Here is a 21,821-nt window from a genome sequence, read left to right as displayed (position 1 = left end):
ACTCGGCGTCCATGTGGCGGCGACCAATAGTCGTGCCACAGCTGAAATTTGTTCAGCAACATTTACGCTAATTATTCCATTAGTTCAACTTAACGAAATAACGAAAAAAAAGAGAGCTAAAATAGAATAACCAGGCTGAAAACGTTAACGTTTTTTAATTACCAAGCCCGAACGGACGGGGCCGATTAGCCACACACGCGTGGCCCCGCCAGGTGGCGCTTTTGTGGCCCCAATTCATAAATATGTACATACATATGTATGTATGTATGTGGGTACGGGCGCCATGTGTTTCGGATAACGAATGCAAATTGCAGGCCAAGTTATTAATGCTTGCCTGCTCGTACTCGTAGCTCCACGAAATATGCTTTTATGATAATGAAATTTCAAAAGTCTATAGTCTATAGTCCACACAATACGAGTGCGAGTATGTTATGTCAATATGTAATTGGGTAATTTATTTAATTGAATGTTGGTCTTTTTTCCCCAACATGGGATTATCTATGCTGGCGCGTAGCGAGAATACAAGATAAACAGAATGCGACGAGTATTTCATGAATGACAAACATTTTATATTTATTTCAAATTCTTCAATCCAATTAAAGGTTATTCTTGCCTCGAAGTACAGTCTCGGAGTGCCCAGGCAAAAAGCTCACTGACTCTGGGAACAATGCTAATTTGATGCACCCCAGCGACGATGCTGAATCAGCGGAGCGATGCCATGCGATACGATGCGATACGATGCGATGCGATGCGACGCGATGCACATTGCCCAGTCCTAGGCCCCTCCCAGGGCCATCGCTAAAGAGCAGGCGTGTCATGGAGCCACGGTTGCACACAGTAGCTGCGCTGAATGGGAGAATGGGGAGAACGTTCAATTACCTGTGGCCAAGAGAGTGAGTGAGAGCAGTGTTAGTTTCGCTAGGCCGGGAAACTCCTGGTGCATTCTTTTGGGGTAGTGGCTCCGGCACGAGTCAGAATCGGACAGGCGGTCGGGCGGACGGGCGGACGGGCGGACGGACTCCTTCCCCGTTTGGTCCAATTTCCATTCCAGTTTGGGGGGCAATCAATGCAATCAGCTTGGGCAGGAAACAGCTTTCATGGCCCTTGATTATGAGCCATGAGCTTGCATTTCTTTCCCATCCAGTTTTTGTATCAGTCTAGTCTCCCCTTCACTCTCTGCACCACTTAGCTGTTCCTGTACCTGTACCTGTACAAGTGTTTGATCAATTTAAGATAATAGTTATTTTATAGTTACTGCTCTAAATTGAACCGAACTACAGTTAATTGAATTTTCTATAAAAGCGGTTTAAAATCCTCTGACAGCGTTCAAAGAAGTACTTAGGTTCATAGAATATCATTAGAGGGGAAGCTAATATATCTTTGAGCCCCCATTTCTTGGAAATTTTAAAATTGAATTGTTCCATTTGCTCCTTTAACCGCTGTGAACTTTTGTTGGTTGGCCCAAAACAACATTTTGGAATACTGTCTCAGCTAGAACCGTACAATGTTCTCATCTTGAGTCTGCTGGGTGTACACCTACATATTTACATATGTATATACTGCATGCAAGTAGATGCTGGATAAATGAGCTAGCAGAAAAGATCATTAACGGACAGTTAGAGCCTGAAGCTCAGAGGGACCGGACCGGACCGGACCGGGCTGCCACTATGCTCTCAGATTTCCCACATGCTCGCATCGTCAGCGCACAGCTCTGTTCTGAAAGGTGACTACTTATAGTCGTATGAATGCCTGTGTATGTGTATTGGTAGGTGTGTGCGTGTGCATATCTTTTAAGAGTCTTCGACTTGGCTAGTTAAGGTTTGTGAACCTGTTATTTTGCTTACAGTTTGTCGGCGTTCGCTCAACCTTCTGCTCCTGCTTGCCCTATCGTTTTTTTACCTTCAGAGAGATCGCTCGGTATTATTAACGATCATTATGAAGTTTTAACTTAAGTGGTCAATTAACATTTGCATGCCTGAAATCGGAATTGGAAATTAGTGTATAACTAATTAATGCACAACGAGAGAAAAAGAGTCAAACCAAGACAAGAGTGGAGTCTTCTCGGAATCGTCTTACAAGTTTGGTTCATTAGGGGGACACAACCAATGCGCTGCTGGTGATGAAGTGTTGAAGTCCGGCTGGGCCTATCGAATGCATTTTGGGGCAATTTAACTCTTGCTGTGACACACAATCCGTTCAAGGAGTGACGGAGCATGACTCGCTACAAGCCCCCGCTCCCGCTCCCGCACCCACTCCCGCCACCTCACCCGTTCCATATGAATCTGGAGCTTGATTGCTTTGTTAGCCTTTAATTGATTTACGCCCATTCACATTCACTGCCCCTTTCCGCCTTTGCCACTTTCCCCTGCGGCAGTTCATCGTGTTTTCTTTTCTTTTCCTTCGTTTTCCTTTTGGGTCCGCTCTATTAACACGTCAAGGCATATTATATTACACCCCGTCCGTCATTTATAAATCATGCTCAATATTTTGATTGGGGCTCATTTCAGTGGCAGCGCCCCTGTACTCGTAGTATCTTTTTCTGTTGCCTGGCGAGATACGGTAGTGGAGATTTTTCGTTTGGGTGACTGTCAGATACGATACAGACGAGAGTTATTGTGCCATAAGACAGTTATAAGTTTGTCAGTTATCGAATTTAGTTACTTTATTTCCGTATTCCAGCCATTAGATCTGCTCTTATTTCGCACAATCTTTTTTCTCGGGAATCGCTGGATCTAATCGCCGAGAAATATAGTACAGGTTCCGCATTCGCCTGGTCTTAGAAAGAAAATTACACACACATACACACACACACACACATGATTAGATACTCTCTACACGCACTTGCGGTCCGTCGTCCATGATTAGATACTCTAGCCCCAACCCCCGATTAGATACTGGTCCTCTGCATATATTCGTACAATATGTACTCGTACTCGGACTAGACTTCTCAACTCTGACGACGCTTCACCTGCTCGAAGATAGTGGAATTGCCTTGAACCGATCGATGGATTTCCAAGATTGACCATTGGTCATAGACATAGGGTTCGTTCTCAAGAATTTACAAAAGCCTGTTCTATACAGACTGTTCGAGTGCCTGTGTCTATGCTGCTGTTGCAGAATCAGATGTCAGATTTGAGATATGCAGCGATATGAAATTCATTTCAACATTTTCCCCTCGAGCCATCGATGGAATTGACTGTCAATGGGTTTGCCGGTTGGTATTGTTTGGCTTTGTTTGCATTTGAATCGATCGTTATTGGTTTTTCAGCTGGAGAGTGGTTTGGGATGTGGTGTGTGAATGTGGCATTATCATGCGGCCATGTGTGTGGATACCACAAGTGTTCTGGTCACAATTTCGATTAGCACTCGGCCTTAGTGCTCGGGCTTGAAGTGCGGCCCTATCGAGTATTGCCTGATTTAATTTTTCAGATTGGCCGATGAATGTTGCTTGTGAAATTGTCGCACGATTGCGCTGACTTGGCACCTTTTTCTGCCGCTGGTTTGACCGTTAGACCGCTTGGAATATTCTCAACCGAATTATGAAATACCAAGAGTCTTTTAGGGCTTGGCCAGCGGCTCTGTCGGGTGACAACAACGGTAGATTGATTATTTGTAGATGTTGTCTGCATTGCCGGTCACCTTGCGCAAGGTTAAAGTAAATTCTTTGTAAATGCTTCAATCTTAGAAATCTTAGGGGATCTAAGAAACCGAAGTCGGAGATCAGCAATGAATCGAATGCATTATCAGGGGGATACCTGCGGCGGTAGATTTATAGAATCTTTAATTGGAAAACTCCAAAAGGGTTTTTTGGAATACAGAGGGGCAGACCTTGGTATACATGTGTGTATGTGTATTTCATTAGAGTCGCTCCTAAGTTCATTAACAGGTGTTATATTCGTTCTGGTTACGTTGGTCGTTTCGTCTCGTTCGGTTCCGCCATTGGAGATCTTTTCCACCAGACGACCGCAGCTAACGCATTTTTTGTTTTCCTGATTAGATTAACCCCTTTTACCACAGGGGCCCCACCGTCGCCAACCAGCCAAGCACCCAAGCACCCAAGGAACACTAAGTACATTAAACATGAGTACCACTGTGCCAAGAAACTGTAAAATTTAAAAGCCTCTAAACGCTTTTACGAGCCCTGTTCCTTGGTGTGCATTACGAGTGTGTTTGTGGGTCATATATCTCCCCTACGAAATTGCGCCCCCCTCCTTGAGAGACCCCATAGCCACATTACTCTGGTCACTCTTGACAATAGCCCCGGTTGTGTTTGCCGGCACCGGTATTTGTTTTCGCCTTTACAGCGCACACTCAAACACACACAGTGAAATGTGTAGGATAGGCAGCCGACTAGAAGAGAAGCGAAGAGATAGTGCAGGTCTCGGGGCGAGATCAGCCTCCAATGCTGTAGCTTATCAGCAAAGGCGTGAATCGAATGCAGAGAATTGCAACGAACGGAAGAATGCCAGCACAAAAGGGAAATCGATCAGCACTTGCTAAACGAGGCAGGGCAGCTGCTTTGCAGTGATTGCTCTGCGCTACTTGCAGCTGCTATATTTATGGTACACATAATGCCATCTGCACGGTGCTCTGAACAGGTACGACCGATTGGCACATCATATCCTAAAGTTCCGGCGACCATAGCCCAATGAAATATCCCTACAAGCCGTGCTTTTCTCTTTCGATTTGATCACGCTTCTGCAATTTGTAAGCATTTAATTCAGTTTCTGGTTTCACATTTCTATAATTTCGGATTATGAACATTTTACGTAGACAGGAAAAAAATGAAACCCAACCTGATGCTTCGGATAGTTAGCTATAATCGTAAATCGCGGAGTAGGTAGGGAGGGGTAAAAGAGGGAAATGGCATCATAAAAAGTGAATTTTTGTCACTAAAATGCTGAAAAGAAGAAATTAAGAAACGAAACGCAAAACGAAAAAAGAAGCGGAACCATAAAATATATTTTTTATTGGTCCCTCTTCTGCCCGCTCCTCCGACCACGTTGTCTTCTTTCTATAAGGTTTACCTGCACACACACTCTCCTCTCCCCACCACTCTCCCATGGGCGGCGCCGGTCGACCGTCGAACAGAAGAGGGGCCGAGTACAGATATGTATTTCTCCCTCTCTCCCTCTCTTTTTTTCTGTCTCTTACTGATGTCATCCCAAAACGCGTCGCGTCGCGTCTTGTCGTTGCTGATGCTGCAAAAAAAAAAATTATGACCATTTCTCTGCTGCCTGTTCATTTATCCACATCGACATCCAGCAGCTCTCTCTCTCTCTCTCTCTTTGTGGCCCGTCGTGTTCTCCTTCCTTCCTTCCGCTGTGATGTGATCTCTTTTTCGGGCTTCTACACGCACAATTGAAAAACTAGTTTTTTACGCCTTGTTTGCTGTTCTTGGGATTTATGATGGATAAGGACACGGACGACATCTTTACCTGACAGTATTAGAGGTATCTAAAGGATCTAATGCTGCCCGGTAAGATGTGAACAGATGTCCTTGCGAATAGCAAAACGTGTTTTCGTCACCGCACTGTGTTTCCCTCTTTTGTTATTTTTAGTATTTTCTTCTTTTATGTACATATTTATTGCCGAGAATTCTTGTTAATTATTATCGAGTGTGCGCCGGCTCAAAGTTCTCAGTTTTCGAAAACCTTGGAACATTGTCCCCAGTTCCCCGATAAGAAGTAATGTATTTCATTCTCTTCGAATGTTTTTTTTTTAGAATCGGTTTAAGTTTTTGGCTGGGTTGGGATTATCTTCGGTGGTGTCTGGGTCTGCGCCAAAGCAAGGGGGCCTCGAAATGTATTGATTTTTCCCTTGGCTCAAAAGTGGGTTGACAAACGGGATCCGTTAAGTACTACGAAGGTTGTTCTCGCGTGTGTGTAAGTAAACTTTAACTTTGTACCGGCGCGCGTGATGCTCCCTGAGAGACGAGACCAGACGATACGGTAGGAGGCTGAGCGCGAAGAGGGACGAGGTTTGCCTCAACGCCTACTTGGACTCTTTCAAGCAAAAACGTTGGAAAGTATACAGAACTATGTGTACACACACATGTTCACACGTGCATGTGTGTTGTACATCTGGTATTGCCGACTGGAACTGATCTCGAAAGAGCGTGGAAGCGATGGCGCTATTTAGTTTAGTTGATGTTATTTATAATTAAATTGAAGCTGGCGCCGGTCGGACACCCGATAAATGCAATTATTATTATTTTTACGAGTGGATCAACTATACACACACACACACACGCAACGAACACACAGAACATGGGAGATGCGAGTGTTTGTGAGCGATTTGTTGGAAATGTATAGCTTTATCGTATAGCTGTTATTCCTCTTATTTTTCGGCCACCGGAAATATGCACAATAACGCCCGCGCGGCAAACACACAAATATCTACACATGTAGGTACAGGCCGTCCACGATGTGCAAGAGCACTTATGAAGAACCCCAAGCCCCAAGAACCGTTGGGATCGGGCGTCAAAAACGAAGTGAAAAGCGCCAAAAACGAATTGAAAAATTGTAAAAACGAAGTGAAAGCTGGCAGCGACGGCATGGTTCGGCATGGCTGCGATCTTCGAGCCGATCGCGCAGATTGGTTGCATGCAACATGTTTGAAGCAGCGCTGCCTGCTGACTGCTGCCCGCTGCTCGCCGTTACGTTTACGTGTGTCTTTGCTTTGATTGCAATTGTGACCACATTTTTGTCGCCATCGTAACGGTTCTCTCTGCTTCTTCGGTTCGGGCTTGGAAATAATGAAGAAAAGAAATACTCAGTTATTATGCCTCTCGCTCACTCCTCTTCGGCGGGTATTTCAGCTGGAATCGTTCTGGAAACCCGCTTTCCTATGCCTGTTCCTGTTGAGATGTTTCGGTGATTATAAAATCGTGACACGAAGTTTTATTTCCGTCGACTATTGCTTTCATTAACACATTGGGGGGAATGGCTTGTGGATTTGTGGTATTTTTTGTCTTTATCAATTTTGGAAAATTTGACAATTAGCTGGTGCTGGTAATGCTCTGAGTCATGGCCTTTTACGTCCACGTGTTGCCACTGTCTAATTCCGGACTCGCGCGAATTCACGGGAAAAGGTCGGCTGAAATGTGTGAAACACGCGTGGGCACGGCCTGGCCAAGGTGTTAAATGTTAAATTCCTCGATAGCTTTAGCTTCTTCACTCGCACACGGACGCATACAAATTAGAATTCGTTAGGTGTTGTGTTGGTGTGAGCGTACCGAGTCTTCTTGGTTTCTGGAGCTTCATCGGGATTAATTTGGGCACTTCGAGGCGGCACGCGGGAGCTTGCAACGGACCGAAAATGTGGACGCGCACTTGTCCGTTTCGCCCTGCTGTTGTTTCTTTTTTTAAGGCGAGTGACGGCGGACGAGGAGGTGACGTCCGTCAGAGCGCGCGATCAAAACATTTTTACTTTTACGTTTTTGCGTCTAGTCATTCAACGGTAGTCAGCGGTTGGGATTGCGTTTGGTATGAGTATGAGTGTGATACCATACCCAACGCAACTCGAATCCAACTCCGACTTGAGCGATCAAAACTGTAACGGAAAACGGCTGGGCGGAAAAAATCATGACTGAATTAAAGCGCGAACGACCTCAAACATGTTGACTATCAGACAGCTGTTCTATTCGTTCTCGCTCTCTCTCTCTCTGGCGCCGCTTCTGGGTATATATTTTGTCGCATTTCTATTAGCTTACCGTTTGGTGTGTTTTTGTTGCTGTTGCTGGGTGTGCGCATTCTAGCCATCTCGCTTTGGCACGCTGTATTTCTTTCGCGCCTGTTGTTGCGTTTCGTTTGCTAGCCATCTCCCTCGGAGCGAACATGTTGCACCGCATGGTTTTCTGCGGTTGAGACGACACGGTACGTTAAGGTTGCTCGTTTTCGCCGTCGCTACGCACCCTTCTGGAAAAACTTAATTGGTCATAATTAAACTAGTGAATCTCTGCCATTTCTAGTTACATATTTCTTATTGTTTCTTTCGCAATGGACTATGCGATAACTTCTAAGAGGACCGAAAGTGTTTATGCTATGCTCACCGAATTACATAATTGTATTTTTTCAGGGTTCTAAAACGGGTCCTTAACAAATAAAGAGTAAGAGAAAAATAGGTGATTTTTTCTACGTTGATCGGCTACACCTTGATTCTTACTCTGCGCGTGCCTGGAATGTCTAGATTCTCCTGGAAATCATTCGCTCATTAGAAGGATCATGCGATCATGTATGTGTATCGCTTTTCAGGTAGGGTATCATTGTCAGCAGCAGCCGCAGCTTACAAATTGTGTACCCAAACAGCTTTCTGGATTTCGTTTTTGTTGCTCTTTGTTGTTATGTATACTTGTCTTTCCCGTTCAATGTGCATACGTCATCCGAATTTCTTTTGCACGAACTGAAGCCGAGTCCCAACCGCTCATCATATTCCTAAGTGGCCCTCCTCCTTACCCGACACCCAGATCTGGTTTATAATTGTTCTTTTATTGCGTGCATCTCCTTTTCCATTTGTATTTTTCGTTCCCGATGGGCACATTTTTCGGCTAGAGAGTTGGAACCCTTTTGGAAAGATAGCTGAATTAAATGATTGGCAAAGCACCCGCTGCTCATGTGGTCCGCTAATCAGCAGTTCTTGTAGGTGGTGCAGATCCAACAACAGTCGGGAAACTCGATTTCTGTGGTCACGCCTCTTCCAGGGCACAGTGCGAATGGAACTGGTATTTGACAACTATAAAATGATTGAGTTATTCACAACAGAGTTGAGATAGGCAGATGATTTGGCTGATACTTGCTAGTGGACGAAGGCGTCGCCAGCATCGTTCGTACAGTGGATGGAGCCGCACACAAGGGGGTCCTTCTCCGATTCGCCCACTTTCAAGTCCCCGCTTGTGCCCTTGCAGCCACCGTCTGGAATAATCATGATGAAAGATGACCTCTCGAATATAGAGAATATGAAAGAAGGGGAGTGGGCTACCTGCGCCTGGTTCCAGCTTCATATAGTGCACCAGGGATTTTCCAAATGGGATGAGCATGAGCCCCATTACAATTACTGTAAACTTCATTTTCGCCTCTAGAACTGTTGCTGTAACGAGTGAAAAGCCCTCGATGGCTGGCCGCCTGGTTTGTTGGTCCCTTTATAGTACTCTATACTACGTTATCACGGCCCCCGATATTCGATGTACTGCCACATGCAAGCATCGCATTTCGCAGAAATGTTCAATAATCCTACATGAGAATACGATCCAAGCGGCAATTGGACACTCGTTGCAAGTGCAAATGCAACTGGGAACACCCTGCTGCCTATCGGTTTCCTTTTACACAGGTCTTTTTTTACAGGTCTAATGTACGAAAACTGATAATTTACGAGCATTTGGAGATCTGGCACATTTTGAATCTGAAAGATATATGTACATATATATGTTTATTTCATAAAGTTTTCCTACGACTGGGTGTGGAGCCTTTGCAGAGACGTTATTCTCATGGAGAGTCCAGGTGCGCTGCCAGATTCTGGTGAGAAAATAAATATTTACTATAAAAGGTATAAAAGGAAGTATCAGCCACAGTCCCGTTCAGTGAGCTAGAGACTTGAGGTAACTGTCTGGCTTGTTTACAATGATGGCTATCTTGAAGAGCATTATCGTTCTGGCCGTGGCCGTGTCCTGTAGTCATTCGTTGGCAGCGTGGGTAAAGTATCCAGCCAAAGGCACCGCGGATGAAGCATGCGCTTTGCCAGATGGCCGCATACTTAGCACTCATATGCGTGATAATCACTTCGAAATGTGTGGTGAATATTTATGCTATGACACGTCCGGAACCACCGTTATAGTATAGTAAGTGACACAATTTGGTATCAGATTTATCGAATAATCAAAATTGATCCTGACCATGCAGTTGCCAGACCACACTCCCGTTCCAGGAGTGCAACGAAACTGGCGTTGACACGTATAAACTATTTCCCGAATGCTGTTTTCAATGCGTCTACTACACTGATTGTTAAGTTAAACATATGTATGAGCAAAACAACAACGAATTGAGAACTGTACTCGTATAGGATTTTTTATTTAAAAAAACCATCACAAGTAACACTTGTTTTAAGAGATTTCGATCTGGACTTTTGTTGAACTGATTGAAGAGTGCTCGTTAAGGTGGGGGCTTCTCTGTGGCCACTCCTGCTCCACCAGCTCCTCCTGCTCCTCCTGCTTCTGCTCCACCTTCCTTATCGCACTTCTTATCCTTGACGCACAACCAACAGCAATCGGGAAAGTCCACCGTTGTCGACACGGTAGTTCCACTGCACTCTGCGAATGTTGCTGTTAGTTGGCAGCTACATTAGAAGTAAAGGGATCGGGTATTAAAAGGGCCACCGATCAGTGAAGAGTGCCAAATGCAATATGAAAAACTTGCTAGTGGATATATGGATACTTGCTAGTGGATGAAGCCGTCCCCCTTGTCGGTCGCGCAATAAAAGACGCCGCAAACCTTTTCGTCTTGCACCATTTCTCCCGGCAAAATGTCACCCTTTGGTCCTTTGCAGCCCTTGCCATCTGAAATAAGTGGAATACTAGTATCATCCCGTTGAAAGAGCATGCATGGGGAAACAGAGGCGTTAGTTACCTCCACTCGGGCCCAAATTAGCAGGGTGCACCAGAGATTTAGCCAAGGGCATGAGCCCAACCAGAACTAAGAAGAAAATGTATTTCATTTTCGGAAACTGATCGTAAACTGAACGGAACAAAAACTGTGGAACACCCGACAAAACCAGTGGAAGGCGTTTGATTGGTGGTCCCTTCGCTGGTGGGCCCATTTATAGACCCTGCCGATTACTACGATTCAATACGATACGTAGGCAAGTCGCACCTGGGCATTTCGCAAATCAGTTCTACCCCCGAGACGTTCCTTCTGGCTGAAATCGACCCCCATGGAATGTTTACTGGGGGAATGTTTGGGGGGTAAGATGAGACTGAGACCCGTTGCAAGGGCAGGTGCCCCAAAGTCTCCAGCTTGATTTATTCCGCCATGATCCATGATTTTGTATGGATAAACACATGAACTATTAGAGGGGCTCCGCCGTGGTTGTTGCTGCGTTTTGGGCACAGTTCACCTCCGTAACGCAAAGCCAGCAACAATCGGGCCAATCCGCGTCCGTCTTCACGGAATCTGCATCACAGCCTGCAAAGACGGCTGGTATCTGGCAGCTACACATGTATATTCGAGGAGAATCATTGATTGCCGTCAGTGGAAAACATGTGAAAGATGGCGAATACTTGCTATTGAATGAGGGCGTCGCCTTGATTGTTCTGGCACGCTAGGACCCCGCACACATCTGGGTTCTTCGCCGTTTCATCTATTTTAAGGTCGCGGTCTTCGAATTTGCACCCTTCTTCTGAAATAGTTCAAATATAACCCAAAAACAAAAAACATTGAATAAAGAACACTACTATATGGTAGCAATGGAGCAAGTCACCTGCGCCTGCTTCCAGTTTCCAATAGTGCACCAGAGAATCCGCCAGGGACAGGAGCATGAGCCCAATTAGGAACCGAATTAAGCTCCGACTATAATTCATATTCATTTTCGCAACGAGTAACAAGCATTTAATGGTTGGTCCCCTGATTGATTGTGCCCTTTATAGTACTTCATTCTACGATATACATATGTACACAGGTTTGTACTACTATCCCGCCACACGATTAGAGGCACATTTTTCGTGGTCCGCCACATGGTAACCGGCATTCGCGAATTTCGCGGAAGTTCTGCACACTCCATTTTCTTCAAGGGAAATTGCAAAGCATATGCCATGCTCGTTAGTAACGTGACACCCGGTTGCAAGTACACAGGCCTGCTGCAAGTGCTTCTAAAGTTTCCACTGGATCCACGGCCAATTCGGGGTCCAAAACTCCCCCGAGAGCTCAGTACACAGTTTTGAAAGGATCATTTTGATATTGAAGTGTGAAATCAGAACAGCATCTACAAAATATATGTACGATTGGGATTGTGTGTGTGTTGTTATCAAGCTTTTGATTCCCCCTCGACTCCATTGTCATCGATCGATAAGGGGCAGTGGGGCGGCTGACGGCGTTTGCGTACAGCCGAAATTCCGTCATTATTCGAGGCGGCCTTCTGCTTGGCCTCGATGGCGGCACAGGCAGCCTTATAAGCTGCCTGTTTGGTCTTCTCGTAGTCCTCTTTGGAGATCTGGAGTTGCTGCCGGAGCATTGCAATCCGGCTTTGAGCGGCCTCGACCAGCTGCGTCTTGGAGGCCATCTCCTGCTGGACGCCCATGGCCACAGTCTGGATGTTGGCCAGGTTCTCCTTGAAGGTCTTCTGCAACTCGGTGAAAGAGTGCAACTGTTCGGTAGCCAGACGGGACGCATCCATGGCCGCCTTCATGTTGATCTCCGTGCTATGCAGCGAGTTGGTCTCCTCCTCGATGACGGCGTTGGCCTGGCTCACCTCCTGCTCCAGCTGTTCGACCATCATCTGTTTGCCCATTAGAGCCGCCTCTGCCGCCTTAGCCGACTGGAACGCCTTCTCGGCCAGCTCCAGTTTGATGTGCTGAGCCGCTGCCAGGCCTGCTGCCGCCTGCGCCTCGTTGGCCGCCTTTGCGTCCTGCGCCGCCTGAAACGCTATGGAAAAGGACTTTTCCTTGGGATTGCCGGGCTTGAAGATCTCCTTTACATTGCACTGCGCCGAGGGTTCTTGGCAGTTATTGGCAGCTCCTCCAGCAACTCCTCCAGTAGCTCCTCCAGTAGATCCTCCAGCAGCTCCTCCAGCAGCTTCACTCCCAGCGGTCTCACCACCAGCCAGACCCGCATCTCCCCGATGGTTGTATCCGTAACCGCCTCCTGCATCGATGCTGAGGGGGGCAAAGTCCTCGAAGAGATTCTGCGGCCTGGCCATTCGCTTGCGTGGGGCCCGATGTCTCTGCGATAGTGAGGTCGGGTCAATAGGTGGGTGAGGCCCATAGGTTGGACGCCCTTACCTTGTCCCGTCGATAGCCGGCAGCACTCGAGAGCAGCAGCGGCAGATAAAAGAATATAAGCAAGCCTCGCGTTCGCATTTATTGATCAGGAATTCTCAGAATTCGATTCCTGAGGTATATTTTGAGCAGTTGATTAGTTGCTCAAAGTCGCCTAGTTCTAAATCTAGTGATCGAATGAACGAGTGGGGGATTACCCAACCCAATTATTACAAGTGAACGTGTGATGTATTTCCGAGAGAACCGTCTTTACGCAGAAGCCATCATTGGCTAAGCCACAGTTTTGCTGTGAATCGCAGGTTCTCTGCCACCTGCTGGAGCCAATTTGAATATGGCCTATAAAAGTGTCAGTGGCAGTGGCAGTGCATTCAGTTAGCAAGTGGAGTTAGCTGTCTGACTAGTCTGGTCTGTCATCATGGCTGTCGTGCAGAATATCCTCATCCTGCTGCTGGCCATATCCGGGGCGCATTCGTTGGTTCACTACCAGAAATATCCTGGCGATGAGAAAACACAGAGCTGCAAAACCCCAGGTTCTAATACTAAAGTGGGAGAATACTCGCAGCACAAAGACTATTGTGGTATCATATACTGCCATACCGCTAATGGTGATGCCCTGATTCACTAGTAAGTAATAGGGATCCGATCCCTCTGTTCTGTCCCGTTTTGTGTGTCTCGTCTGAGGTACCTCAGAGACCTTGAATAAAACTAATATGCAATTTTCCAATTCAGTTGCCAGATTCCAGCCACGTTCGAAAAGTGCGAAGATAGTGGCGTAAACACAGCCGAAGATTTTCCCCGCTGTTGTTGGAAATGTGTCAAGTATGTAACATGCTAGAGCTTCGGCTAACGTTACTTGGCGATCTATCTATCTATCTATCTATCTGTACAGTACATTATGAAAAAAGGGCAAAAACTGTTTACAAAGACAATAAAGTAAAGTGGAGCAAAAAGGATTAAAACCAATTGGGTATAATTTGATTCGATCTGATCCGGTCCGATCTGAGCCGTTTGAGCATTCGATTGTATCTTTCTGTCTGTCTACTCTCAGTGCGTTGTGTATCTCGCAGATGGAAGCTGCATTGCATTCTAAAGTGTCTGCAAGTGATGAGCACACGCGGCATTTACAGCCCTCGTACACCCATCCCATAACAAAAACGAGCACAGCACAGAGTACAATAAGAACATACATATACTTGTAGAATACGACTAAAAAAATAGACGAAAAACGAAATGAAACATGCCATATACATAGATAGATGGGTAGATAGATAGATAGATAGATAGATACGAGTGGCTAGAAAAATGCAAACTATGCCAGAAGTAAATGCTAAAACTAAAAGCGAACCGCCGGCTAGAGCTGACGGCTAGACAGAGAGGTGGACAGCTACAAGGACGGACGGACAGACGGACGGACGGACGGACCGACCAGTGAGAAAATAGCGACTAGTTCTTTGGGGGCGCCATTTAAGAGAGGAGCGGTATGGGTGTGGAGCGGGAACGAAGCCAATTCTCAGTCAAAGTCTCAGTCGGCCATCGCCAAAGCGAAATGTCAAAATGTTAAAAGTTGAATGCAAAGGAATATAACTTAAGCAAATGTCCGGAAAAAGGCCCTCTAATATGGAAGGTATGGTTCGAAATATACAAAATCTAGATAGAATGATGGAAAGTCGAGCAAACGAATCCCATAGGAAAGGTCAGAGTACTAATACATGTGAAGTAACAGAGAGATCTTTCTATTCAGAATCCCTCTGGACTTTTCTTCATAGATTCCATTCACTAGAGCAATGCATTTTGTAGCTCAAAGTTCAGTGGGGGTTCAAGAATAGATTACCCTCGATTCCCCTATCCTAGGGGATTCATGCGCTCGGAACCTGACCATCATACTCGTCGTACTGTCTGTGCTGGAAGGGCGAGCGCGAGGGCGAAGGCGAAGGCGAGGGCGAGGAGTACCAGATTAGAAGGTTCCACTGTACAGAACTGACCGACTGATAGCACTCCCGGGTGTGTAAATATGTGCGTACATATGTATGTATATAAGAGCCTCTGCAACTGTGTCAAATGGAACATAAACGTTTGGAAAAATAATATGAAATAACACTCAGTTGCATTGCGAGTATTTAGGAGGCCGATAACCCCACGTGGCCCTACAAAGAAAATGTTCTCGCTGCACTGATTATCGACTGACTGCCTCTCTCTCTGTCAGTCTTCGAGCAGCACCATCCAAACCAAAAATGTATTTTTAATGCCCTATTTAAATAGAACATCGATTTGTGATTACTGGTTTTGAAAATTAAATTTTCTTATCACTTCGGCACCCGAACCACAACCAAAACCAGAACCAGCCCCAGGCCAAGACCAAGCTCCAGCTTACGTTAGACAGCAGCATCGGTGAGATAAGGGAACTGTTGCTGCGAGGATGGTAAACACATGTGAATGTCAAAGTTCAGATATATACTTATTCGAGCCCTTATCGGCTGTCAAAATAATAGATGATGACACGGACCTGATTAGCTTAAATCGGGAGCAAAGTTCAAATCTACATCTACACGGCTCCGATCATATCATACTCGTACGATTTGTGTCGACTGGGATTCATTTAAACGAAACAAATGGGATTAGTTGTAGTCGAACATGTCTATTTAGTGGAAACATCTGGAAGGGTAAATTTGAAGGAAATTGATTTCCATTCTTCGGCTCAATTTCTATCTCTTAACATTTTAGATGTATGTTTCAAGAGTTCAGCTTTATTACCATTTGAAAACCAACAATCAACGTTCTTTGTTCAGTTTTCATCACTTGAACACTTGCCAAAGGAGACCCATAAGGTACTACATGTGGCTAAATGTGGCTAATAGGTGGCAAAAGCTTGTTATGGCTAGGACAGTCGATTGATGCGATTTGTAATTACCCTTAATCGCTATATGCATAAAGCAGAAGCCAATACCCGAAGGGAAGGGTGGGGTGGCCCGAACCTGAAGTACCTCCAGACCAAACCATCGAATAGGCCAATAGGCTGGAAAGGATTGTTTGGGGGGGTCGACCCTTGTAATACACTTGCATATCGATCGTTCCTTTGCCAGCCATCCGAACATACGAGTTTTTGTATTCTTTATGGGATCGGAAGATGTTTCCTTCTGTGGTCAAAATGGTTATACCCTCTGAAATGCTTTAATAGGTGGCCGCAAAAGGACACACGCACAGCGGCCGAGAGCGAGAAATGCCGCTGGTTGGCCATAAATGAGTAATTGCTGGCGGTATGTATGGCCAGTAGCCTTGGCTTGGCGTTGCGCCCGCTGTGTTCTGGGCTCTGATGGGGTACCATCCAAGTACCATTTTTAGACAGAACCAGAACCCAAACAAGAACAGTATTCAGAAGGAAAGATAGCCTTTGGGGGCCGATGGTTGGGATACCCTTTAATGTTCTGATAATCAAATAATAGTAGTAGTAGACATATGTATAAGTGATATAGGTCTGCATCGAATGAGGCAATATACAAAAAATGTATTACAAATGAGGGAGAAAAATATTCGTGAAGTGTAAATGAAGATGGTCTGGCGAGTGTTAGGGTATGTGCCGGGAAAAATGACTATGTCAGGTATTCAATTACATACATTGCAAAGGCATCCCCTTCCTCTCTCGCAGCCAAGCCAAACCAAAGAAAACTTCTGCAGAAAAATACTCGGAGTTATGGAGTTTTTGAAGCCGGCTTCCGGGTAAAGATGCCACCAACTCCAGCTCCGACTCTCAGCCCAAACTCGAATGTCTCTCTAACGGTTTGGGCATTGCGTTAATGATACTTGTTTGTATCTCCATCTCTATCCCTATCTCTATCTGTCTCTGTCTCTGTCTCGGTCTTTGCCTCTCGAGCCTCTGCGATGCGCACGCCTCATGTTGACAAACTCACTTAACAAACAGTAATTTTTCTCGCTTCATTGGGCGTCTTGTCTCGGGTAAAAAGAAGCCCGTAAAGCGAGCATGCTTGCGGTTTGTTGGCCGTCTCAAGTCTGGGCTGCCTGCTGACGGCTAAAAGCCGCAGCAGGGGCTCTACGACCACTCGTACAAGGCGTTTCTATTGTCGCTGGTCGATGGAATCGATGATGATCGTTGGACACGGATAAAGCATTGAATTTGCTGTCCAAAATGTCGCATGGCAGCTTCGCTAGCTTCCTGACTCACCTGAAAAGGTGCGGAATTCCCAGAGAGCGCTTCGGGAGAGCGTACACCTCGTTCCAGTTCCAATATTCCGCTCTTTGCAGATCAAAAGCTCTTGTGCTGCAGCTGCTGGTATGGGTGGGGTTCTGATCTCCTAGACATTTTTTGTGTGGTGCACGGGAGGGCGAGTGTCGGCGGGGTGGGGTGGGTGACAAAAGAGAAAATTACATGCAAGCTGCGACACATTAGGCGCGACGCGACAATAATATTTCTATTGGGAGAAAACTTCACACTTAATGTACTTTGCGACGAGACGAGATGTGCAAGGCGGCGGGTAAACAAAAAAGAATGGAGGAATAAAAGTAAAAACCAAAGCCCACGCCAAAATGTACTAAACAGAGAAAACCTCTAAAGTTGTTGCACATTTTGCCAATGCACGCTGCACCATGCACCATGCCCCATTTCCCCCCATCCCCCAGCAGTGACCAGGGAAGAGACCGACCGCCCCAGACCAGCAGACGGAGACGCCGCCGACTAGTCAACGCTTTAAGGAATATGGCAGCAAATAATTAAAACATTTTTAAAAATAGTTTTGCCATATGGATGACGACGAAGCCGACGACGACGCCGACGCCGACGATGAGGACCGGCTGGGTGACGTGACGTGGTCAGGCCTCCACCTCCACCTCCGCCTCCACACCCACTTCCACCCATTTGCAGAGGCAACAAAAGCAAACAAATATTTGTCTGGTCGTCTCCGTCTGTGCATTGACCGTACCACACTTACTACAGACATGCACTCGTACTCATACTCGTATGTGTCGTGCGAGTACGAGTGCGAGTGCGAGTGCCAGTGTGTGCAGATGCAGATGCAGAACGCACTTGTAGACGCTGTTTCTGTGCTCTATGCTGCCCAACAGCCATCCATCCCAGCCATCTACATACTCGTACTCGCACATATCTCTAACCAGAGAACAATCCATTTAGACTTTGTCCCGTTCCTTTGCGCCTGCCATCCCATCCCTTGTGCCAAGTTCAAAACTGTATGCTTTGCAATTTTAGTGCTCCCCCCCTCCCCCTCCCAATACCATTCCCAAAAAGATACTCAAATGTTTTTTCAGTTTTTTGAGCTTTTTGGTTGTACTCGTAGTTATTGTATTTCCTTTTTTTCTGTTTTTTCTTGCTTCTTGTTCTTTTGTAAGGTGCCAGAAATAGTTTTGTGGCAAAAACAGCGCCAGCCAAGTGCTAATGTTATTGCTTTAGTCAAAGTGGCTAAAAAGTATCTGCCAGCATGACTGCGGGCCCTCACAGATCTGTATCTGTATCTGTGTATCTTTCTCTGTGTGTGTGTGCATCTGTGCATCGGTAGTGTCTATGTTTCGGCGGCGATGCCGAGCCAATTTATTTTCATGTTTATTATATTTTTGGGATTTTGTTTGTGCGTGCGAAAAACTTACAAATGAAAATTGTAATATTTTCGACAGCAAACAAATTCCCGCTGTCTGCGACACGTTTGTTGGATCATTTTTTATATAGGCCCGCCATCTGGCAGGAGGGAGCACAAGTGTCGGCTATAATCGACCATTTCCAGGCAAGAGATTTGTCTCCTTCCTGTTCCCTGAAGTGGTCGAGATCTGCCCAAGATCTGATCTACTTACTGCTGCCACAAATGCATGTAAGCTATTTTTTCCCACTTATAGTCAATCAATGCCATCAATCAATTATAAAATCAAGTGGGTAAAAATGTAAAAGGGAAAACCGCACACGCTTCCCTTTGTCGCGAATTCGTTTCGAAATGATTTTCCGCCTCGCCGTCGACGATAGTTGGCGCCACTCGCCACTCGACACCCGCCACCCGCCAACCTTCTACCAGACAACAGGGAGGTAGATTGAGAGAGCGACAGACGTAGAGAATGGGGGAGCAGGTGCTGGCTATGGGGTATGCGATGAGCGTAGCAAATTGTAATAGTTAATAAATTACTTGGACAACACAGAATTATAAATCGATTTGATTAGCAATTAAAATGGCACAAAAACAAATCGAGAAACGAAGACCTGCATCGGGATCCGAAGCTATTGATACCCTTGCACACCCATCGATCCTATGGCAGTTTACTTTAAATTATCGATATTCTCAATCAAAGAAGATCCGATCTTGGCTGCTCTGTCCTACAGATTGGGTGCACCAAAATCAAAGGCGTTGCTAAGATCCCCTCGAAATAACAATACCCTCCATAGCGAGGGTATAAGAAAGCAAAGCCACATCTGATACTGGAACTGAGTGCATCTGGGCCAATCTAATCCAATCGAACCGCTCAGAGGCTGGGCTCCAAGGAAATCTCTTAATTACTTGGCAGTTTGCTCTCGTCGTCGCTGGCGTGCTGGCAACAGGTGCTCTCGGGGATTGACTATTAGCTCATTATAAAAGCATTTCGGAGCGGTTCACACACCTCCGACACTCGCACATCTAGGAATGCGTTCCTCCCTGGCAGCGAGGAGCCATTAGGGGGCTCTAGGGGGCGCCTCAAGATATGTGTTAGGTGGCGATTTTTGGCAAAATAACGAATCAAATTCCTAGGAAATCCATTAACCTTTTTAACTTTCAAAAATGTTTAATTTTCCCGTAAATTCCACCGCCTGAATGACCCTTGTGTAAATATGTAGGGGATTCCGCACACTGCTTATTCTAGCGCTTCTTTTTGCACTCGTAGAAAAACACTGTGAAATGCAAATTTAATTTGCTAAATGATTCGCCCAGGCAGACAGATCTGGGAAACTTGTTTTGCGTGAGTATGCGATTAATGCCCGTCATTTGTATATTCCATCTGTCATAAGTTTATTTAGTTAATGAGAATTTTGTCTACCACTTGCCCACTTGTTTGTCCGTGTTGGACAGTGACGGTCCCCCGATGTGCAATGGCCACGACTGTCCCACAAGGTGTCGGGTGCAACTGGCCTGGAGCTTATTCGCATATGCGAGTACATCCGTTTTGAAAATGCCAGCTAATATTTCTGCAATGATATAATAATAAAACTGCAAAGAATTCAAGTAATATTTCTAGGAAACTCATATTTTACTCGCAAAAGGTTCTCCAGTAACGGAATCGATACTTCCGCAGCCTGGCAACCCAGAAACAACAAAGTTTCCCACAAAACATTCTCAGACAAAAATATAATACCTAAGATAAATTCCATATACATATGTATGAATAGTATGTCCATATGTACAAGTGTTCATATCAGTGCACAATGAATGTCGTGTGGAGCTGGGAGTGATATATAATACATTTGTCACCATATATCGTAATATATATATGTACCCGAACGTACCCCATATCGTAAGCAGAGAAACTGCCGAGATCAGCTGATTTCTTGGGCTCTGAATGAATGGGGAGAACTTTATATGCTGTTTTTCGAGTTTAATTCTTTCACTGGAAAGTTGTTCATTGTCCGTCAATTGAGTCATCATCGTGGAAACGGACAGAACAGAACAGACCCCCGTCTCAGTACCAATAACAAAACCAACCCTGTGATAATAAATATTAAAGGCATTTGGGGGCCGCTCTACGGTTATTCGATATACAAGCGGATATATGTATGTATGTATGTACAAGGGAGGAATAGTGGGGGGCCATCCACTTTGCTACCCAGCAAATGCTTCTCATAATCCACATGATATGATATGTGAAATGGTGATATGTATCTACAACTTGAACTTGAATTTCAGCAAAGAAAAATATGCAAAAATCAGTATCAGCTATTTGTGAAAAATGTTTAGAAGAAGAAGAAGATTGGGCTGTGCTTTGTTTAACTGGGCGGTTTTGTAGCTATACTTATGACCTTGCCATGCCTGCCAAGAGATGCCCTGTAAGCCTGTATCTTCTGGATGCCGCTCCTTGTGGGATTTACCCCCTAGCATAAGGCAGAGGACGGAAAGTACTACACAGGTAATATCACGGCAGACAGCAAGAGCACAACAATCGACAGATTGGATGCGCTTTCCGATTTACATACCTAGTTTTTAGTCAGACCGATCAAAACTTTTGTTTGCGAGGGAACGGAAATAGCTCTGGATTCTGCGTTGCTCCGAAATGTTTAAGGAGAATCCATTGCCAGAAGTAGAACATTTCCTGTGTTTGCCATCGATGCACTTTGGACAAGTGTCAAAAGGTGTCACCCGAACCACCCAGAGGTGTGACATTTTCTGTTGTTTCTTCTGTTTTTGACAGCTTTGGGGGAATAATGTGACAGGGCATGTCGGCTACCAGACTTGTCTTTTTGTTTCTCTACCGCCTGACACCAACTACTACCATAGAAAGGTGCCCCCGATGACGACAACGACGACGACGACGACGTTGACAGCAGAAATAAGAGCCACCTACAAAGTGTACACAAATACTCGTAGTTGGGCAGACCAGTGTGTTGTAGGTACTTCTCCTACAGGCAACAAACAAACAAACAAACAAATGAACAAATATTTGCCACAGTGCGAGGCGAAAGACAAGAATGTATGGGGAGGCTCGAGAGCGATAAAATGGCATTTATTGTATGATAAATATCGTAATACTTTGTACCCGATAAATAGGGTACAGACGTGCTGTCTACGGCATTCGGCACAGCAGCAGCGATGAAGCATGAAGACAGAATAGAACAGGCACACAGAAGACGGTGGATAAGAGAGTGAGA

At 45.5% G+C, this 21,821-nt stretch overlaps 5 protein-coding genes and 2 long non-coding RNA genes across 7 annotated transcripts; 2 read left to right on the top strand and 5 right to left on the bottom strand.

Moving 5' to 3' along the window:
- Positions 1-547: 547 nt before the first annotated feature.
- Positions 548-7,553, bottom strand: LOC26532895 (uncharacterized). The gene is made up of 2 exons (XR_004468700.1): positions 1,845-7,553; positions 548-1,201 (listed from the first exon to the last, which is right to left on the bottom strand). It is a non-coding gene; the product is annotated as an uncharacterized lncRNA (long non-coding RNA).
- Positions 7,554-8,468: 915 nt separating this feature from the next.
- Positions 8,469-9,337, bottom strand: LOC6903889 (uncharacterized). The gene is made up of 3 exons (XM_002136599.3): positions 8,980-9,337; positions 8,798-8,912; positions 8,469-8,733 (listed from the first exon to the last, which is right to left on the bottom strand). Exons 1-3 carry the CDS (start codon positions 9,065-9,067, stop codon positions 8,628-8,630), a joined length of 309 nt encoding a protein of 102 aa, XP_002136635.2. The 5' UTR covers positions 9,068-9,337; the 3' UTR covers positions 8,469-8,627.
- Positions 9,338-9,565: 228 nt separating this feature from the next.
- On the top strand, positions 9,566-10,047 carry LOC26532055 (uncharacterized). The gene is made up of 2 exons (XR_004468699.1): positions 9,566-9,835; positions 9,897-10,047. It is a non-coding gene; the product is annotated as an uncharacterized lncRNA (long non-coding RNA).
- On the bottom strand, positions 10,036-10,938 carry LOC6903890 (uncharacterized). Its single transcript, XM_015179603.2, has 3 exons — positions 10,620-10,938; positions 10,432-10,549; positions 10,036-10,329 (listed from the first exon to the last, which is right to left on the bottom strand). Exons 1-3 carry the CDS (start codon positions 10,807-10,809, stop codon positions 10,146-10,148), a joined length of 492 nt encoding a protein of 163 aa, XP_015035089.2. The 5' UTR covers positions 10,810-10,938; the 3' UTR covers positions 10,036-10,145.
- Positions 10,939-10,946: 8 nt separating this feature from the next.
- LOC117183577 (uncharacterized) lies at positions 10,947-11,696 on the bottom strand. The gene is made up of 3 exons (XM_033377904.1): positions 11,470-11,696; positions 11,274-11,388; positions 10,947-11,200 (listed from the first exon to the last, which is right to left on the bottom strand). Exons 1-3 carry the CDS (start codon positions 11,573-11,575, stop codon positions 11,059-11,061), a joined length of 363 nt encoding a protein of 120 aa, XP_033233795.1. The 5' UTR covers positions 11,576-11,696; the 3' UTR covers positions 10,947-11,058.
- A 227-nt stretch (positions 11,697-11,923) lies between these two features.
- LOC26533905 (uncharacterized) lies at positions 11,924-13,236 on the bottom strand. Its single transcript, XM_015179604.2, has 2 exons — positions 12,986-13,236; positions 11,924-12,927 (listed from the first exon to the last, which is right to left on the bottom strand). The coding sequence occupies exons 1-2, from the start codon at positions 13,061-13,063 to the stop codon at positions 12,013-12,015; spliced, it is 993 nt and encodes a 330-aa protein (XP_015035090.2). The 5' UTR covers positions 13,064-13,236; the 3' UTR covers positions 11,924-12,012.
- Positions 13,237-13,342: 106 nt separating this feature from the next.
- LOC26533472 (uncharacterized) lies at positions 13,343-13,925 on the top strand. The gene is made up of 2 exons (XM_015179605.2): positions 13,343-13,606; positions 13,712-13,925. Exons 1-2 carry the CDS (start codon positions 13,398-13,400, stop codon positions 13,815-13,817), a joined length of 315 nt encoding a protein of 104 aa, XP_015035091.1. The 5' UTR covers positions 13,343-13,397; the 3' UTR covers positions 13,818-13,925.
- The last annotated feature ends 7,896 nt before the right edge of the window (positions 13,926-21,821 follow it).

Source organism: Drosophila pseudoobscura, chromosome 3 (assembly GCF_009870125.1).
Source record: "Drosophila pseudoobscura strain MV-25-SWS-2005 chromosome 3, UCI_Dpse_MV25, whole genome shotgun sequence".
Classification (NCBI taxonomy): domain Eukaryota; kingdom Metazoa; phylum Arthropoda; class Insecta; order Diptera; family Drosophilidae; genus Drosophila; species Drosophila pseudoobscura.
This window is presented reverse-complemented; position numbering and strand designations above follow the sequence as displayed.

Excerpts from the sequence above, each read along its gene's own strand:
- LOC6903889 (XM_002136599.3), bottom strand. The coding sequence starts at position 9,067 with ATGAAGTTTACAGTAATTGTAATGGGGCTCATGCTCATCCCATTTGGA. Across the intron at positions 8,913-8,979 it reads GAAGCTGGAACCAGGCGCAG|ACGGTGGCTGCAAGGGCACA; the intron begins GTAGCCCACTCC and ends TGATTATTCCAG. Across the intron at positions 8,734-8,797 it reads GGCGACGCCTTCGTCCACTA|TTGTCAAATACCAGTTCCAT; the intron begins GCAAGTATCAGC and ends ATCATTTTATAG.
- LOC6903890 (XM_015179603.2), bottom strand. The coding sequence starts at position 10,809 with ATGGGCCCACCAGCGAAGGGACCACCAATCAAACGCCTTCCACTGGTT. Across the intron at positions 10,550-10,619 it reads TAATTTGGGCCCGAGTGGAG|ATGGCAAGGGCTGCAAAGGA; the intron begins GTAACTAACGCC and ends CACTTATTTCAG. Across the intron at positions 10,330-10,431 it reads GGGGACGGCTTCATCCACTA|CTGCCAACTAACAGCAACAT; the intron begins GCAAGTATCCAT and ends CTTCTAATGTAG.
- LOC117183577 (XM_033377904.1), bottom strand. The coding sequence starts at position 11,575 with ATGAATATGAATTATAGTCGGAGCTTAATTCGGTTCCTAATTGGGCTC. Across the intron at positions 11,389-11,469 it reads GAAACTGGAAGCAGGCGCAG|AAGAAGGGTGCAAATTCGAA; the intron begins GTGACTTGCTCC and ends GAACTATTTCAG. Across the intron at positions 11,201-11,273 it reads GGCGACGCCCTCATTCAATA|CTGCCAGATACCAGCCGTCT; the intron begins GCAAGTATTCGC and ends ATACATGTGTAG.
- LOC26533905 (XM_015179604.2), bottom strand. The coding sequence starts at position 13,063 with ATGCGAACGCGAGGCTTGCTTATATTCTTTTATCTGCCGCTGCTGCTC. Across the intron at positions 12,928-12,985 it reads CCGGCTATCGACGGGACAAG|AGACATCGGGCCCCACGCAA; the intron begins GTAAGGGCGTCC and ends TCACTATCGCAG.
- LOC26533472 (XM_015179605.2), top strand. The coding sequence starts at position 13,398 with ATGGCTGTCGTGCAGAATATCCTCATCCTGCTGCTGGCCATATCCGGG. Across the intron at positions 13,607-13,711 it reads GGTGATGCCCTGATTCACTA|TTGCCAGATTCCAGCCACGT; the intron begins GTAAGTAATAGG and ends TTTCCAATTCAG.